Below are 18,981 nucleotides of genomic sequence, written 5' to 3'. Positions count from 1 at the left end.
TCTGTCTGTCAAATAAATAAATAAAATCTTTAAAAAAAAAAAGTGGATGAGAGTGAGATCAACAAAGATAGAAAATATGAAGAAAATCAGTCAGATGAACTCAAGAACCAAAACAAAGCAACAACAAAAAACAAACAACTAGAGGGAATCAATAGTATATTAGAGGAGACAAAAGAACAGTTTGTTCATCTGGAAGACAGGGTAATGGGAAAAAAACCCAAGCTGAACAGCAAAAAGTAGAAATTGAGAATAGGTTAAAGGAATTCAGCAACATATCAACCATAGTAACATTCACATTGTAAGGATCCCAGAAGAAATGTGTGGAAAACTTATTTGAAAAAATAACTGAAAAATTCCCTAAACTGGAGAAGGGAACAAACAACCAGATCCAGGAAGCACAGAGAAATCCTCCAAGATGAACCCATGGAGGTCCACACCAAGACACAAATACTCAAAATGACAAAAAGGAGTCAGGATATTAAAAGCAGCAAAGGAAAACCGTTACATATAAGGGAGACCTCACAAGGCTATCAGCTTATTTTTCAGCAGAAACATTGTGGGCCAGAAGGTAATGGAATGATATATTCAAAGTGCTAATAGGAAAAAACCTATAACCAAGAATATTCTATCCAGCAAGGTTATCATTCAGAATAGAAGAGATAAAAATTTTCTCAAACAAAAGCTAAGACTGTTCATCACCCTTAAACCAGCTGTACAAGAAAGGTGCATATGTCATCTTGTGTGTACATAGTAGCCTTTAAGTTGATAGTCACTTAAGTTTGAACACGTTCTAAAAGCACCAAATTTTTACTCCACCTTCCATGTTTTATGTATATGTTTTGCATCGTCTTATTTTTGTCTGTCCTTGACTGTTTTTTCTGTAGATATAGATTATACTACAGTGTGTTAACAAATTGGTTTTATAATTGAATCTACTATAATTACAGTTGCTTTTACCTGTGAATTTTGTCCTCTTATAACTTTCTAGTAATGACCTTTTCTTTTCACTCAAATAACATACTGTAGTAGTACAATCTGCTATATCTACAGAAAAAACACAGTCAAGGACAGACAAAAATAAGATGATGCAAAACATATACATAAAACATGGAAGGTGGAGTAAAAATTTGGTGCTTTTAGAATGTGTTCAAACTTAAGTGATTATCAACTTAATAAAGACTGCTATGTCACAAGATGACAATATGCACCTAATGGTAATCATAAATTTAAAAACCTCTGATACATATACACAGAGGAAAAAGGAATCCAAGTGTAAGCCTAAAAAAAAAGCCTTCAAACCACAGGGGAAGGGCACCTGGGTGGCTCAGTTGGTTGAGCAACTGCCTTCAGCTCGTGATCCTGGAGTCCTGGAATTGGGCCCTGCGTCAGGCTCCCTGCTCGGCAGGGAGTCTGCCTCTCCCTCATCCTCTCCCAAATAGGCAAATAAAATATTAATTAAAAAAAAAAAAAACCCAGGGGAAGAAACCAGAAGATACATAACTAAAAACAACTGGAAAACAATTAAAATCCTGATACATACCTGTTGGTTACTTTAAATGTAAATGGACTCTTTCCATCATAGGGAAGATAAGGTAAGAAAACCCTATGGTGACCTCCTCCCACAGATATAAGTTGTTAACACTCAACAGAGTATATAATCCAGAAAACAACCTCAACACAGGCATAACAAACTCCACAAAGGTATGGAAGAGGCCATATTGGAGAGGATAAGAAGGGTGGCGAGGAAGAAGAGAGCAAAACTGACGGCAGTCATTTGTGGCCGGTAGGAGGGAGATGCCCCAGAAATGAAGGGAGAGAAACATACTCTACACGAAGGATTCCCACACAAAAAAGGTGAATTCCCACAACAGCAGGGTACACACAACACATAAGGGATACCTAAAGCACCAAGTTCTAGTGAAGAGGGGACACTGCACCGCAGGAAAATATAGGGCCTTTCCTTCAAAAGGCTATTGTTTTTTTACAAGCAGGAGACAGAGCAGACTTTCCAAACACACAAACAGACACAAAATTAGACAAAATGAGACCGGAATGTTCCAAAGAATAGGAAAAGACTGAAAAGAGACATAAAGTGAATATAAGTAATATGGCTGATAAATTCAGAGTAATGATCATAAAGATATACAATGGAATTAAGAGTAGAGGATATCAGAGAAAGCATTAACAAAGATTAAACACACATACATACACACACACACCCCCAAAAAAATCACAAAAACAAAAACATGAACCAGAGGAGTGTACCTGGGTGGCCCAGTTGGTTAAGTGTCTGCCTTTGGCTCAGGTCATGATCTCAGGTCCTGGGATCAAGCCCTGCATCAGGCTCCCTACAGGGAGCCTTCTCCCTCTCCTGTTCCCCCTGCTTGTGAGCACTGTAATAAAATCTTAAAGTAAAAATAAAACCAGAGGAGCTCCTGGATGGCACAGTTGGTTAAATGTCTGACTCTGTTTGGGCTCAGTTGTGATCTCAGGGTTATAAGTTCAAGTCCCGTGTTGGTCTTTGTGCTCAGCGTGGACTATGATTGTGACAGTCTTTCCTTCCCCCTTTACCCTCCCCCCACTGTGCACATGCATGCTTTAAAATAAATCTTAAAAGATAGAAGAACCAGAGATGAACACAATGAGGTTAAAAATATAGTAGATGAAATAAATCAGCTAACGAAAGGAAAGGAGTGAATTAACATGAAAGATGGTAATAAAAGTAATCAAACTGAGCAGGTGAGAAAAAATTAGGCAAAATGAGAAATGACTTAGGGAGCACAGTAACCCCATCACAATCACATTAAGGGATCTCAGAAGGAGATGAACAAAAAGGGGGAAGAAAAATCTATTTGAAGAAGAGCTGAAAATTTCCCTAATCTGGGCAAGGAAACATGTCCATATCCAGGAGGCATAGAGCGCTCCCAACTAAAAAAAAAAAAAAAGAGAGAAAAAAAATCAACCCTAGGAAGTTCACCCAAGACACAGCAGTTAAAAATGGCAAAATGTAGTGATAAAGAGAATTTTAAAAGCAGCAAACTAGTTATATATGTTTGAGGAAAACACACACACACACACACACACACACACAAGCCAATCTTTCAGCAGAAAACTTCTAGACCTGAACAGAATGGTATGATGTATTCAAAGTGCTGAAAGGAAGAAAATCTGTAACCTGGAGCTAGTTCTTTGAAGATCAAAGAAATTGATAAACCTCTAGCTAGACTCACAAACAGCAACACAACAGCAACAAAAATCCTTCCACACCTAAATAAAGTCACAAGTGAAATAATCCACACCACAGAAATACGAGATTTTAAAAAGTATATTCCAACAAACTGAACAACCTAGAAGAAATGGGTAATTCCTAGAAACAGAACCTTCTAAAATTATATCAGGAAGAAGTGGAAAATTTGAACAGACTGATTACCAGCAATGAAACTGGATCAGTGATCAAAAAATTCCCAACAAACAAAAGTCCAGGACCAGATGGCTTCACAGGAGAAGCTACCAAACATTTAAGAGTTAAAACAGGGTACCTGGGTTTCTGGATTTCAGCCCAGGTCATGAACTCAGGGTTGTGAGACGGAGCCTGGCGGTGGTCTCTGTATTGGACATGAAACCTGCTTAAGATTCTCTCCCCCCACCCCTGCTGCCATCTTTCCTTTTCTTCTCCTGTGCTTCCCCACCCCCAACATTTAAAAAGTGAGGGTGTGGGGAGAAGAGTTAATACCTAGTCTTCTCAAACTATTCTTTAAAAAAAAAAAGTACAAGAGGAAGGAAAATTCCAAGTTCATTCTATGAGGCCAACATTTCCCTGATCCTAAACCCAGATAAAGATACCACATACACCCACAAGAGTGAGCAAGCCAATTATCTCTAACACAAGAAGTTTAAAAAAAAAAATTAGCAAAGAAGAGAGAAACCAAGGATACATTTAAAAAAAAAAAAAAATCACTCACCCTGATCAAGTGAAATTTATTCCTGGGTTATAAGGGTGTTTCAAGTCACAAATTAATGAAATATAAAAGAACATTTTAATAGACATTGTCCTCTGTCAAATGTTTGTTCTATATCTGTTCATGATTAAAACCCTCAAGAAAGTAAGTTTGGAGGGAACATAACGAAGACCTTTTATGAAAAACCCACAGCTAACATCATTACTCAGTGGGGGAAACAGAGCTTTTCCCCCTAAGGTCAGAACAAGGCAAGGATGCCCACTCTCAACTTTTATTAACATAATACTGGAAGTCCTAGCCCCAGCACTTAGACATAAAATAAAAAGACATCCAAATTGGTAAGAATGAAGTAAAACACATTATTTGCAGATGACCATACTCTATATAGAAAACGTAAAGACTCCACCAAAAAACTAGAACTGATAATGGAATTAAGTTGCAGGATATAAAAATCAATGTACAGAAGTCTACTGCATTTCTATACACTAATAACGAAGCAACAAAGAAGAAACCTTAAGAAGACAATCCCATGGACAAGTGCACCAAACAAAATACTTAGGAATAAACTTAACTAAAGAGGTTAAGAACTATACTCAAAACTAAAAAACATTGAGGAAAGAAATTGAAGAGGGCACAAATAGGAAGATAATCCATGCTCATAGATTGGAAGAATATTAAGACGTCCATAGTACCCAAAGCAGTCTACAGATTTAATGCCATCCCTATCAAAATACCAACAGCATTTTTCTCAGCTACAATTCTAAGATTTGTATTGAACCACATGAGATCCCAAATAGCCAAAGCAATCTTGAAAAAGCTGTATGTAGGGCGCCTGGGTGGCTCAGTGGGTTGAGCCGCTGCCTTCGGCTCAGGTCATGATCTCAGGGTCCTGGGATCGAGTCCCACATCGGGCTCTCTGCTTGGCAGGGAGCCTGCTTCCTCCTCTCTCTCTGCCTGCTTGTGATCTCTCTCTGTCAAATAAATAAATAAAATCTTTAAAAAAAAAAAAAAAAAGAAAAAGAAAAAGCTGTATGTAGCACAATGCCAGTTTCCACATTATAATATAGTAAACAAAAAATTATGGTACTGGCACAAAAACAGAGACAAAGATCAATAGAACAGAAGAGAAAGTCTAGAAACAAACCCATGATTATATGGTTACCTAATCTTTGACAAAGCAGGAAAGACTATTCGATGGGAAAAAAGAGTCTAGTCTTTTCAATACCTGGTGTTGGGAAAACTGGGCAGCTATAACTAGAGAATGAAACTGGAGGACTTTCACCATACACAAAAATTAAAAAAAGGATTCAAGACCTGAATTTGAGATCTAAAAGCCAAAAAACCCTAGACAAGAGCAGAGGTGTTAAGGTCTCTGACATCAGCCATACATTTGTCTAGATAAGTCTCCTGAGGCAAGGGAAACATATGTGCTGCCGAAGCGAGCATGTGAGGCAAGGGAAACAAAAGCAAAAATAAACTGCTGGGACTTCATAAAAATAAAAAGCTTCCCTACAGTGAAGGAAACAGTCAATGAAACTTGAAGACAACCTACTGAATGGAAGATATTTGCAGATGACATATCCAGTAAAGGGGTAGCATTCAAAATATGTAAAGAACTTATAGAACCCAACACCGAAGAAATAACCTAATTGAAAAATGGGCAGAAGACATGTACAGCCATTTCTAAGACAACATGCAGATGGCCAACTGACACATGAAAAGATGCTCACGTCACTCATCATGAAAAGATGCTCCACGTCACTCATCTGGAAAGTACAAATCAAAACTGTAATGAGATATCACCTCATACCTGTCAGAATGGCTAAAATCAACAAAAACAAGCATTGGCGAGGAAATGGAGAAAAAGGAACTCTCTCATACTGTTGGTGGGAACATGAGCTGGTGCAGCCACTGTGGAAGACGGTACGGAGGTTCCTCAGAAACTTCTATGAGCCAGTATTCACACTAGTGTGCACTGAGCCAAAGAATACAAAAACTCTAATTCGAAGGATGTACCCCTATGCTTACAGTAGATTTACAAAAGCCACTTTATATGGAAGCAGCCAAAGTGTCCACTGATAGATGAATGGATAAAAATGTGGCATGTGTATGTATGTATGTATGTATGTATACACACACACGTACACACACATATGCACGCATACACACACGCATACACACACACGCATACACACACACGCATACACACACAGAACAGATTGTTAAGCCATAAGAATGAAGTTGTGCCACTTGCAACAATATCTAGATAATAAAATGCTAAGCAAAATAGTCCAGCCATAGAAAGACAAATACCATACGATCTCACCCCTATGTGGAATTTAACAAAGAAAAAAAAAAAAAAAACCCACAAGCCAAAAAATGACTCTGAACTACAGAGGACAAGCAGATGGTTATCAGAGGGGAGGTGGGCAAGCAGATGAGTGAAATAGGTGAAGGGGATTAAGAATATACTTATGGTGAGCACTAATGTATAAAATTGTTAGATCACTATGTTGTACACCTGAAACTAATATAACACTATGTTAACTATATTGAAATTAAATTCTTTTAAGGGAAGAAGCTGAAAAATTTTTAAAAAAAACTAACATTCACAAATTTTCAGGGTACCAGAAAAAAAAAAATCAATATATAGAAATCTGTTGTGTTTCTATATACTAATAATGAACTAGTAGAAAGACTAAGAAAATAATCCCATTTATAATTGCATTACAATATTTAGGAATAAGTTTAATCAAGGAGGTGATAGACCCATACTTTAAGAACACTAAGACATTAATTAAAAAAAAAACACTGAAAATACAAATAAATGGATATACCATGCTCATGAATTGGAAGAATATTGTTTAAATGTCCATACTACCCAAAGTAATCTACAGGTTCAATGCAATTCCTAGCAAAATACCTATGGCATTTTTCACGGAACTGGAACAAATAATCTTAAGATTTGTATGGAACCAAAAAAGATACCAAATAAAGCAATCTTGGGAAAGTCAATAGAGGTATCATGCTTCCAGATTTCAAACCATATTACAAAACTACAGTAATCAAAGCAGTATGGTATTACTAGCACAAAAATATATACCTAGTGCAACAGAACAGAGAGCCCAGAGAACTTCTACTCATCTAGTCAGTCTACAACAAAGGAGGCACGTTTATACAGGGTAGATGTCAGTGAGGATGTGGAGAAAAGCGAACACTTGTGCACGGTTGGTGGGAAGGCAAACCGGTACAACCCCTCTGGAGAACAGTATGGAGGTTCCTCAAAAAATTACATACTGTTATGATGTAGTCATTTCACTACTAGGTATTCACTCAAAGAAAATGAAAACACTAATTTGAAAAAGATATATGCACCGCTATGTTTATAACAGCATTATTTGTAACAGCCAAGCAATGGGAGAAACCCAAGGGTCCATCAGTGGATAAATGGAAAAAGATGGTAGATACTACGGACTGGAACTCAAACATAGAAAGAGGAGATCTTGCCATTTACAAGGATGGACCCGAGGGTATTAACGCTAAGTGAAACAAATCAGAAATAACCACATGATTTCACTTCTACGTGGAATCCAGAAAATAAGTGAACAACAAAAAAACCAGATTCTTAAATGCAAAGGACAAAGGTGATTGCCCGAGGGAGGTGGGTGGGGGGTGGGCAAAATAGATAAAAGAGGAGCCAGAGTTACAAACTTCCAGTCACAAGTCAGAGATGAGAAGTAAAGCCATAGGAGTGCTAACAACACTAACTCCATCTCTAGCCTTCGGACTCTGTCTTGTTTGTAAACGTGCAGTGACCTGCCTCGGGGCTCCATGCTCCATGGAGGAGAAGGGGTGTCCTGACTGGAATGCGCAGTCGCATTCTGACTGTCCGTTAAGTAAGGCCCAGAAGGCCCCACCGCAGAGAACTAGTACAGATCTCCGGTGCACAGCTGGTAAGGCTTGAGATAACTACCCTTGACCCGACCACCATGCCCTTCACTCTAAACAGGCTGGGGATTAAGGTCCGGACTTGGCAGCAAACAGCTGCCTAGCTCAGGGATCACTGGTCTGCCCCATCTCACCCCAGCTCCCCCATCAGTAAGTTATCTTAAATAAAGCTGTGTCAACAGTACAGAATGCTTTTTTGTCTTAGAATGCCTTCTCAGACTGGAGGGTATAAACAATACTGCAGTAATGTTAAAAGAGGACAGAGCAGCCACACTCATTGTAGAGAGCATTAAGTCATGTAGCTAATTGTCAGATCGCTATGTTGTACCCCTGAAACTCTAAGTCAACTGTACTTACATTAGAACTTTTTTTTTTTAAACACTGACACAGAGAGAGACAGAGAGAGAGAGAGAGAATGAGCCAGTGCGTGCACACAAGTGCAGGAGCAGGGGGAGAGGCAGAGAGGGAGGAAGCAGCAAGCTCCCCCACTGAGCTGGGAGCCCGATCCAGAACTGATCCCAGGACCCTGGGATCACCACCTGAGGCAAAGACAAACATTTAACCAATGGAGCCAACCAGGCGTTCCGCAATAAAAACCTTAAATACAGAATAAAATGGACCTCAGGCAAACCAAGACATACTTTATAACAGTATCTGTTACTATAGGATAACCGGGGTGGGGGGTGTCAATAAAGCCAAGTACTGAAACAGGTTTCACTTTTATATGTTATTTAGATGAATACTTATACCAGAATATGCTAATGAATGATCAATTTAGTTATAGAAAATATACTTACCTTTACTACTACTCCTGGAAATAATCTAGAAAGAAAAAGCAAAGCTTGTATTATTTTATAAACCATTATCAACTATAATATTAATTCTTTAGGTCTGATATTTCTCTAACAGGCAGGAGCTGACTTTCATTAGAAAAAAAAATTGAGAAATCCTATCTGATCTTCAATCTCTATTAAGATCAGCTTATCTTCCTTAAATAGGTGAATAATGTATGCATGAAAAGAAATCACTTTTTTTCTATAGCATTGGTTATATATGGTTTCTATTTCCTATATTTTAATAAAATATGAGAGTGTTGGCAAAACCCACATCTTAGAAAACAAGTTTTATAAATAACTTGATTCCTGCCAATTACCGATGGTATCGGTCCTTGCTTCCTTACCAAGGCTGCGTCAAAGAAGTCTTCTGTAACATCAGTCAGGGATGGGTCGGATGCTGACTCTGCCATGGTCAGAAATGCGGTTGTTTTTTCAAACCAGGAAACCATGTACACAAGAGAAGAAACAATGATGGAACTTTCTGTGGCCGTGTAACTACTGTCTATTCAATAAAGTTTCATAAATCTTTGGCCAGAGCAAAATAGTTTTAGAGACTGGTTTCTAGAACATTTCAGTTAGACCTCTAAGGCCTCCATCTAGAACTCTCCAGAATCAAGTCCTACTGCTAGAGGGTTGTGCTAGTAAGTTCTCAGATACCAGCAAGTGTTGGCCAGGATTGATGCCAAAAAGTCCTATACAGGGGCTAGTGATTAAAGATTAAGAGATAAAAGGGCCTCCCCAACATAGCAGCAATTCTTGCCATCTGGGAGGCTGGAGAAAAACTCTTCAAAGAATATGAAGAATTTGGAAAGTGCTCCAGAAGTAAGTTAGTACAGTATATATGCTTCAGGCTGATCTTCTGACAAAAGCTTCCAGCTAATTGGAGATTTGTTTTCCTGTAGGAACGTATATGCACGTTCCTATTACGTAGCTAGGATTGGTAGGATGTAAAGTAAACTCCTATAAACCCTCCTAGAATCTTTATTCAAAAAAAGGGAGGGCCACCTTTAGACCATTTTGGCTTATAAAAACAGTCCTGCGTGCAGTTTGACATTTTCCATTGAACATGTAGTAAGAGGAGTTTGTAATGAAAAATGCTTAGAGGAGTGAGTCGTGGAAACTTGGTCCACTTTGGAGCCAAGAACCTAAAGCAGCCCAGCTGGGGACCATGCACAAACCAATCCATTCGTACCCTTGACTGTACATTAGGAAAACCCAGAGAGCTCTGCAACCCCTGATGCCCTGGACCCATCGCAGACCCAGTACATTGCTCTCTCCGGTGGTGGGACTCAGAAGGCTTTTTAAAGCTCTCCAGGGGCTTCTAATGCACAGCGAGGGTGGAGATCACTACGGGAGTTCCAAGTGATGTTTCTTTGATCTCAAACCAGGCAAAGATTTGTACTAGATTGAACTATCCACCTTCTGAAGCAAACTTTTCTCCAACAGCTTAAGGGGAAAAAAATTCTTCTATACAACGGAACTCACTGCCAAGGTGGTATTTCCCCCTTCCTATAGTCCTACTCTGAATTTTACGCTTTTAAATATATTTGTCAAGATTCCATTTACCACCCTAAATCCTATTCCCCTCTCAGCACACCAGAATATGTTGCGCATGGATTCAGAGAAGTGAGGGTAATGCCACATTATTTGATCAAGACTTGGGATTAGAAAATCACTCCCTGGACCTACTTCCGTGCCATGATCATACATGTCCCCACAGCTGTGTGATTACCAGAAACCAGACAAAATAGTTATTTACAGATGTTTGTAGGTACTACTTATACATATGGTAGAAGACAAGTTGCTTAATTCTCCAGGATCTTAGGGTATGGGACTCAATAGTTTCCTTTCCATAGGAAATTCTTACTCTGGGGAGAATAATTTCCCACTACCTTTTGAGTTGACCTGCAAAACTCATCAACTTTAGAAGTATAGAATCTAGGGGCGCCTGGGTGGCTCAGTGGGTTAAGCCTCTGCCTTTGGCTCAGGTCATGTTCTCAGGGTCCTAGGATAGAGCCCAGAATCAGGCTCTCTGCTGAGCAGGGAGCCTGCTTCCCCTCCTCTCTCGGCCTACTTGTGATCTCTGTCAAATAAGTAAACAAATATAGGAAATATTGGGGGGAAAAAAGTATAGAGTCTAGTATCCCTTCCACTTTGATAGTATCAATCTATTTTTCTTGGCCAAAACTTACATGAAACAGAACATGCTTTAGAATGTCCCTAAGTTCTGGTTCTCAAATTTCTATCACTAAGCAGAATTCCAACAGAATATGGAAATTTCCATTTGATTTCAAAACTCCAGGGGAATTTTGATCTGACCCTTTAAATCTTGGAGGGGTATTTTTTTTTAAGGCTTTATTTATTTGACAGACAGACCACAAGTAGGGAGAAAGGTGGGGAAAGCAGGCTCCCTGCTGAGCACAGAGCCCCATGTGGGGCTCCATCCCAGGACCCTGGGATGATGACCTGAGCCTGAGGCAGAGGTTTAACCCACTGAGCCACCCAGGGGCCACTTGGAGGGGTATTTTTAAAATCTAAACAGAAAGTTCAGGTTGGGGCAGATCCCAATTCATCTTCCCCTGCCCCCAGAACAAAACAAAAAACCAATCAGCTTACGGTTCCAAGTCACCAGGGGGCATCCTGTTCCCTTTCCTTTGAAAGGGTTTTACCTCCTCTTCCCCATCTCCTGTCATAGGTGTAACTATATGAGGGAGTTAGGAGGCACTATGTGCAAAATGAAATATATAGTTTACCTAAGCAAAATCCTTAGATTCACCCCCTGCCCTGCAAACGGTTTTTAAATCCCTGAGAGGAGTTAGGAAAAGCCCGGTGTTTATTTGCTCTACCCTCCCCCCGCCCCGGGGGGGGGGGTGCCACATAGTTAGAGGCATTTTAAAGTTAAAAAAACAAAAAACAAAAAACAAAAAAAAAAAGAAAAGAAAAAGAAAAAAAGAAAGAAAAGGGAGGTGGGACACAGGGAGATCTCCCTGAGCCAACCCGGTTTTTAAATGGATAATATCTTTTAAATTAGGTATGGTAATATAGAGTATGTAATCACATGTCAAGATATAGAACATTCCCACTCCACAAACTTTCCCAGGGCCTCTCTCTAGTCATTCACCACCAGTGTTAGCCATTGTTTTGTCTTCCAGAACCACAGTTTAGTTTAGCCTTGAATCTTCTATGAAAAAATCATATTCTATATACTCATCTATGACCACTTTAACTTTATTGTTATGTTAGTCACCATAAAATACATTTTTGATGCAGTGTTCCAAGATTTGTTGTATGTGTCTAACACCCAGTGCTCCATGCAATACACGCCCTCCTTAATACCCACCACCAGCCTCCCTCATCCCCCCCAAACCTTGTTTGTTTCTGAGTCCACAGTCTCTCATGGTTCGTCTCCCTCCTCCGATCTCCCCTAATTCCCTTTTCCTTTCTTTCTAATGTCCTCCGTGTTATATTACGTTCCACAAGTACGTGAAACCATAAGATAATGGACTTTCTCTGCTTCCTGGCAGGGGCCATGCTAATCTCATATCGTTCCAGTTTTAGTATATGTGCTGCTGAAGCGAGCGTGCCGACCCCGTCTTACTAAACGTCAGGTACTAGAGTGCAGAGAGTGGGGGGGGGGGTGGATTTGGAACCAGCCAGATCACTCTCCTGCCCCCCTCTATCTTCCCGCATCTCCTCACCAACAAATCAACATCTAAAAGGGCTGCAAAGTATGCTCATGAAAAGAGGGATATAACAAGAGATTGGACGAACTCTGCTTTGCTTCCAGCTGCCATTGTCAAAGCATTCGTAACAGTATCCTCCGGTGAATCCCTAAAACACAGGATAAACGTTCACAACTGCCTGATTTAGAATAAGCAAAAGATGTTTTTGCTCTTTGTTTTCTCAGATTCAACGGAGTTTCACAGTTGGAAAAATAGGCTGTGGCAAGGCGAAGTCTTTGATCATTTACCCAGATTCATTCTTGTTATTCATGTCTATTAACAGTTTTGGAGCCTTTGAGTGGGGAAGCATATAATAGTTACTTCCTATTCAGACTATATTCAAGTGAAATTTACTAAAATAATTAAAACTTGCGACTACAACATTGGCTGATCAAGGGGAGAAGAGGGAAGGTCGGGCTCATCCCTGCAGACTCCCAGAGCACTCAGCACATACCAGCAACCTATCCTGAACTTCATGTTTGCTGATAAAGGCGGTAGGCATCTGTACCAATTTTTCAAGTTTGATGGCAAAGGAACAAACTACCAAACTAGATAACTGGTTTCATTCCAGTTCTTTAAATGACTCAAAGCCATACAAAATTAAAACTAGACCCTTATGGGGGCGCCTGGGTGGCTCAGTGGGTCAAAGCCTCTGCCTTTGCCTCAGGTCATGATCTCAGGGTCCTGGGATTGAGCCCCACATCAGGCTCTCTGCTCAGTGGGGAGCCTGCTTCCCTTCCTCTCTGGCTGCCTCTCTGCCTGTGATCTCTGTCAAATAATAAATAAAATCTTCAAAAAAAAAAAAGATCCTTATCTTTGGGATCAGTCCCTGCTGAATCAGCAAAGGCTCCTCTTCTTTGAGGCCATCAATGAAGAATCGTTGAAGACATTTCAGCAACAGCGAAACATGCCGAAATTCATTTTTCTCCAGTTGCTGGGTATTAAACCACACAAAGTTAAAAACCTTACAATGAAAATTTTTAAGGGAGTGGATCCTAGAAGTTCTCATCACAAGGAAATTTATTTTCTTTTAGGTTTTAAGTAATCTCTATTCCCGACATGGGGCTCGAACTCATGACCCCTTGCTTTTCTGCCTCAGCCAGCCAGGTGCCCTTTATCACAAGGAAATTTTCTATTTTGTATCTATGAGATAATGGATGTTAAATAAACTTGTTGTGGTCATTATTTCCAAATACATGTCGATCAAAGCACTGTATCATACCCCTTGAAGTTACAGCGCTATGGGTCACTTATACCCCCAATAAAACTTGGAGAATGGGGAAGCGTTCAGAATAATCACACACTGGTATTCTCCCTCCCACCCCACCCCCCACACATAATCAACTTTACTTGCCTTATTTATGGATCTGTCAAGATAGAAGAACACAAGATGATTGTATTTTTGAGGAACACGGCTTTCTCTCTGTTGAAAATACTCTTGTATTTTCTGAAATCCTTTATCATGGAAAGCATCAATAATAAGTGATTGAAGCTGGAAAGTTGAATAGTTTGCAAATTATTTCCCCAAGAATATTTGTTTCATAGTCCTATTTCTATCAATAATTCAGTGTGGAATTAATAGGGATAAATGTAGTTCTATCTTGAACAGTAAATCATTTAGCGGATGACTGCAAGCTGTCTTAAGCCAACAAGCTCAAAACCTGGTTTGTGGACCACCAGCAGCATGGCCATCACATGGGGACTGATTAGGAATCAGAAACACCGGAAGAGGCGGGGGAGGGCTTCCCAAATTGCATGCTAAGTTGGAGAGCCACTGACTTAGAACTACACTTAAAGTCCAGATATCTGTGGGAGAAGAGACTTTATCCTTATTAAGGTTAGATATTCTAAGACACTAAAAATGCAAATTATGAGTGACACAAATGACAGAATTTGAAGAAAATGCATTTCAAAATCACAGGGTGTTGACTAAGTATGCAAATTGTCATGAGTGAATTTTTTCCACCTGAGCATCGGCCAAGACCTACTTCTAAATACATGCATTTGAACAGACCCTTCCTTAAGTATCTGTACTCTAAAGATAGGATTTTTTTCCATTTTACAAAATTTCAGTTCATTCTTACAGGTTAATTACCAATATACAATTTTTTTAAGATTTTATTTGACAGAGAGAGAGAGAGAGAGAGAGAGATCCCAAGTAGGAAGAGAGGCAGGCAGAGAGAGAAAGAGGGGGAGAAGCAGGTTCCCTGCTGAGCAGAGAGCCCAATGCAATGTGGGGCTGAATCCCAGGACCCCGAGTTCATGACCTGAGCCAAAGGCTGAGGCTTAACCCACTGAGCCACCCAGGCGCCCCTACAATATTATTTTCGTAAGGAGGTATTTTAGATACAGCTCCGTATTGCGCATATTCTTAGTACTGATTTAAAAGGAAAGATACCATTTGAAATTAAACACGTGAACAGAATATTTTTAAGTGGAACTTTGTTCCCAGAGTATTCCACAGATGTTCTCATGTAATCCTTACCAACCTGAATGGACAGATTCTTTATTTGGGGAGATGGAAAGGCTGGGAAAGGTTACGAACTTTCATGAGCTCGCCCAGCTGAGATTTACACTCAGACTCTCAGAAGCTCAAGCCTCTGCCTGCTTGAAACTCCACTTAGCTTCCCTGCACTCAGAGTAATTCCAAACCCTTTGCCTTGGTCTTCAGGGCTCTGCAGGATTTGATCTGTCAACTTCTTCTGCCTGACTTCCCTACTAATAAGTCAAAAACAAAAACAACAAAGGGAAATTACATTAAAAAAATTTTTTAAGTCAAATTCTGCCTTGCCTCAGGGCCTTTGCACTGACTGTTCTATGCCTAGACTGCTTCTTCCTGCCACTTTCTACCTGGCTGGCTCCTTATCACCCTCTGACCTCAGCTTCATTATCACCTTTTTAAGTCAGTCTTCCAGGACTAACTCAAGTAAGGCAAGTGTCTCTCTCTGCTCTCCACTCTCCGTGATGATCCCCTCTTTCCTTCCTACACCTTCCCTTTGGTCAGTGACCTATTTCTTTGGCTCTCCACCAAGCTGTAAGCTCCCTATGGGCAGGAATTGTATGTTTTGTTCAATACTATTTACCTAGAATACTACCTGGCCCAAGATAGTTCAGACTAAGATATTGGTAGAGTAGTCGAAGGTATGGAACTGTGAATATAAGAGACTAGGGAAGCAGAAGGAGCAAATATTTCTCTGCCTCTGGCTGGAGCAACTGAGAACTTTTGTGCTGATGGCCAGCAAACACAGAACTAGGAAGAGGGCACACACACACCTGCTCTCTCCCTCCCCACCCAGCAAAGAATAAATATGATCTTTACATAGAAAGCGTCGGGGGCAAGTCCACTCCCAGTGTCTTCCTTAACAGACTGCAAAGGACCTTCCTCTACCTGTGTACAAAAAGATTGTTTTAAAAAATGCCTTCAAGAAATGAATCTCAAGTTTTAAAAATTAAAGTAATGAAGCATCATAGGGTCATCCCGAACAAAAACTTTGTTGACTCGTGCCACTAATTATAGGTCTAAGTAACATACTACTTAGAAATAATTTAACTTTCTTCAGTACTAGGACAACTACAGACTATCACAAGTAGCAAAGCAAACATCGTCGTCATCACCGTCACACAAAATAGACACTCTGTAGTGACAGCTATAAAAATGAAGGCTTTGGATTAAATGAACCATTTTTAGAATGAGAGCTTATAAAATGAAGTTTCGGAAAGTGTGTTGCAAGCCCAGTCGTGAGATGGAACTCTAGGTTGCTTTCTGACTTCAGTGAATTTTAACACTCCTCCAGGACTTCTACCGCAACTTCCAGGATCAAATATTAACAACTGCCACAGGAGAATTCACAAGACATTTAGCAATGGCTCGTTACACCTTTTCCTCAAGAGTAACCCCTGGGTCTGCACCTTGGTTTTCACACACATTATACTACATTAAGTAACAGCATCTCATCTGCTCACTTCACCCCAAAAATTATTTAAAAGTACAATACACAAAAAAATAAACTTCAAATATCTCCTAAAGATATGTTTTTTGTTTTTTATCTATCTTGGGCTCACAGTCCTACTTCTATATGGACTTGAAAAGATTCTTGAACGTCAGCACATGTTATAATATTATTTACAAATATGAAAAGTTGGGTGAATTCAAAGACCCAAATGCAGACTTACTATTTTTTTCACCAGCAGTGATTCTGGTTAAACGAATGTTGAGAAGTGGGACCACTGGTGGGGCCGCGGGCCTTTTAGGGACCTTTATCTACAGCGCGGGTAGCCCAAGTCTCCGCTTGTCCCCTACACTTGGGACCGCGGGTCTGAGCCCACATGGGTTAATGTCACTGCACCGTCTACGCAGCAGCAGGGGCTGGGGAAACGCCCGCCGCAAATTGAGAAGAACGATTTCATAGCCTTCTAAACATTAGTTCTCCTCTTTCCCCTTCTATGGACAAGGGACCAGAGGTTTCTATCCTGGCTGGTTGCCATGCTGAACAATTCCGATAAACTCTAAGCAAACCTAAGGAGGTGGAGGGGCTCAGGAGCCCGCACCCCGCACGCCCCGCGCCCCAGCTCTTCCGCCGGCGTCAGGGCACGGCAGCAGGTGCCGGGTCCCGGGGGGACACGCCAGCCTCTGCACCCAGAAGCCGACGGACCGCCCATCCGTGCGCCCCCCTTGAACCGCAGAGAGGGCTCGGACTAAAGCCCGGCCCTCCCAGCCTCGCTCACCGCCCGCATCCCGAGGCTCCCGGCCCTCCCAGCCTCGCTCACCGCCCGCATCCCGAGGCTCCCGGCCGTCCCAGCCTCGCTCACCGCCTGCATCCCGAGGCTCCCCGCCCAGAGCGCGCCTCCCTCGTGCGCCGCGTTCAGTCTCCAGTCTCGGGCGGTTCTGCGGTCCGAAACCCGGGCGAGCTGAGCTCCACTGCGGCGGAGGCCCGGGTAGCCTCGCGGCTTTTGAGCTCCAGTCCTCGCCCGGACGTAGCCAATTACCCCGCACCTGAAATGTACTCCGCCCCTGTCTGAGACGCAGTATACCCTCGCGAGTGATTAGCAGTCCTGGTCGGGCCACCTGGGCGCGCGCACGCACACCTGGAAGCGGTTCCTCCGAGGCTGTGAATACCGTCGCGGAAACACTGTTTCTTTGCAGAGCTCTAAACTGACAGATACTCCCTCTGTGGGAGCCGCAGTTTCCTCTCCGCCTTCAACTGCTGGCTGAGCTGTCTTCGGTCTCCGGATACTGATAGAGACAAAAATGGGAGCTTCTCCAATTGGAAGCAGATTTGGACCTGAAATTGTGAGAATATTCCTGACTTCACAAAAGAAGGGTTCTCCTCCCCAATAACATGGTCTTCTCAGTCAAAACCAAAACCAAACAAAACGGGGCGGGGGGGAGGGGAAGCAAACAAATAATTTCATCCACTCTCCTTGTTTTCTACCTACTTCCTTTAACCCAGCTGGAGTGTGTGCTAATGACCAAGTTTTCGCTGTTAAGTACCTGTTAATGTGGACACGGTGGCAAAATAAATTGGACTGCGTTTTTGTTTTTTTTTAAAGCAAACAAATCTGGGGCACCTGGGTGGCTCAGTGGGTTGAGCCTCTGCCTGCGGCTCAGGTCATGATCTCAGGGTCCCAGGATCAAGCCCCATATCGGGCTCTCTGCTCAGCAAGGAGCCTGCTTCCCCCCTTTTTCTCTCTGCCTGCCTCTCTGCCTACTTGTGATCTCTCTTGTCAAATAAATAAAATCTTTAAAAAAAAAACCACTAAGATCTAAACTTTCCTTGTGTAAAAATCAATTTGTGTTATGATTACAAACTATGGGTATTTCATGTCAAGACATTTACAGAACGTACCTGTTTCATCAAATTAAGACCTAATAGAACGGGAATCTCTGCTAGTCAGCCCAGGTCAGCACACACACCTGCCTTCCGTTCAAAATGGTACTTATTTCAAAGATCATGATGTCTGTTTCCTGATCAATACCATGTAAATATACTTACATTAATTTCCTGATTTTCATCCAAGCCTTGCAAATGCAAAGCCTTCTGCCTTTGCTTTTTAATTAATGAGCTTTTACTGTATCAAATAGTAACGAAGGAAGAGCCAGCTATGAATACAAAGTTGTTCTGAATCAAAGAAAATACTAGCACAGGAAAAAAAAAAAAAAAGGAAGGATAGTAACAAACAATAATCAAAATACAGTTTAAGTGCATTTGACTTTACAGAATAAAATATATAATGAGAATACAATGAAAATACAATAAAATTAGTTTGCTTAATAATAGGCAAAAACTTTATAATCAATTATTTACAGAATTTTGGGAGGGGGGAAACATATCCTTCCAAACTATAGGGTTGCTAATGCATTCAAATTTTCTGAAGAAATGTAAGACAACACAATAGAAAACACAACTATTTTTAATTTTTATTTTAAAATTTTCACTTCAATTAGCTTTTTAATTTTTTTTAGGGAGGCTCCACACCCAAACTGTGGCTTGAACTCATGACCCTGAGATCTAGACC

At 40.9% G+C, this 18,981-nt stretch overlaps 1 protein-coding gene across 1 annotated transcript in view; it reads right to left on the bottom strand.

The window, feature by feature from the left end:
- SYCP2L (synaptonemal complex protein 2 like) overlaps nucleotides 1-18,981 on the bottom strand; it is a 114,556-nt gene that overhangs the window by 94,360 nt on the left and 1,215 nt on the right. Inside the window, exons 2-7 of the mRNA XM_046006111.1 lie at nucleotides 17,549-17,698; nucleotides 17,191-17,458; nucleotides 13,820-13,957; nucleotides 13,280-13,399; nucleotides 9,088-9,192; nucleotides 8,705-8,729 (exon numbers count right to left, since the gene is read on the bottom strand). Coding sequence (XP_045862067.1) covers nucleotides 8,705-8,729; nucleotides 9,088-9,192; nucleotides 13,280-13,399; nucleotides 13,820-13,957; nucleotides 17,191-17,458; nucleotides 17,549-17,698 — 806 coding nt within the window. The remainder of the gene's footprint in view (nucleotides 1-8,704; nucleotides 8,730-9,087; nucleotides 9,193-13,279; nucleotides 13,400-13,819; nucleotides 13,958-17,190; nucleotides 17,459-17,548; nucleotides 17,699-18,981) is intronic.

The sequence above is a fragment of the Meles meles genome, chromosome 5, assembly GCF_922984935.1.
Source record: "Meles meles chromosome 5, mMelMel3.1 paternal haplotype, whole genome shotgun sequence".
Lineage (NCBI taxonomy): Eukaryota > Metazoa > Chordata > Mammalia > Carnivora > Mustelidae > Meles > Meles meles.
The sequence above is the reverse complement of the archived record's forward strand: the minus strand, read 5'-3'. Positions and strand labels throughout refer to the sequence as shown.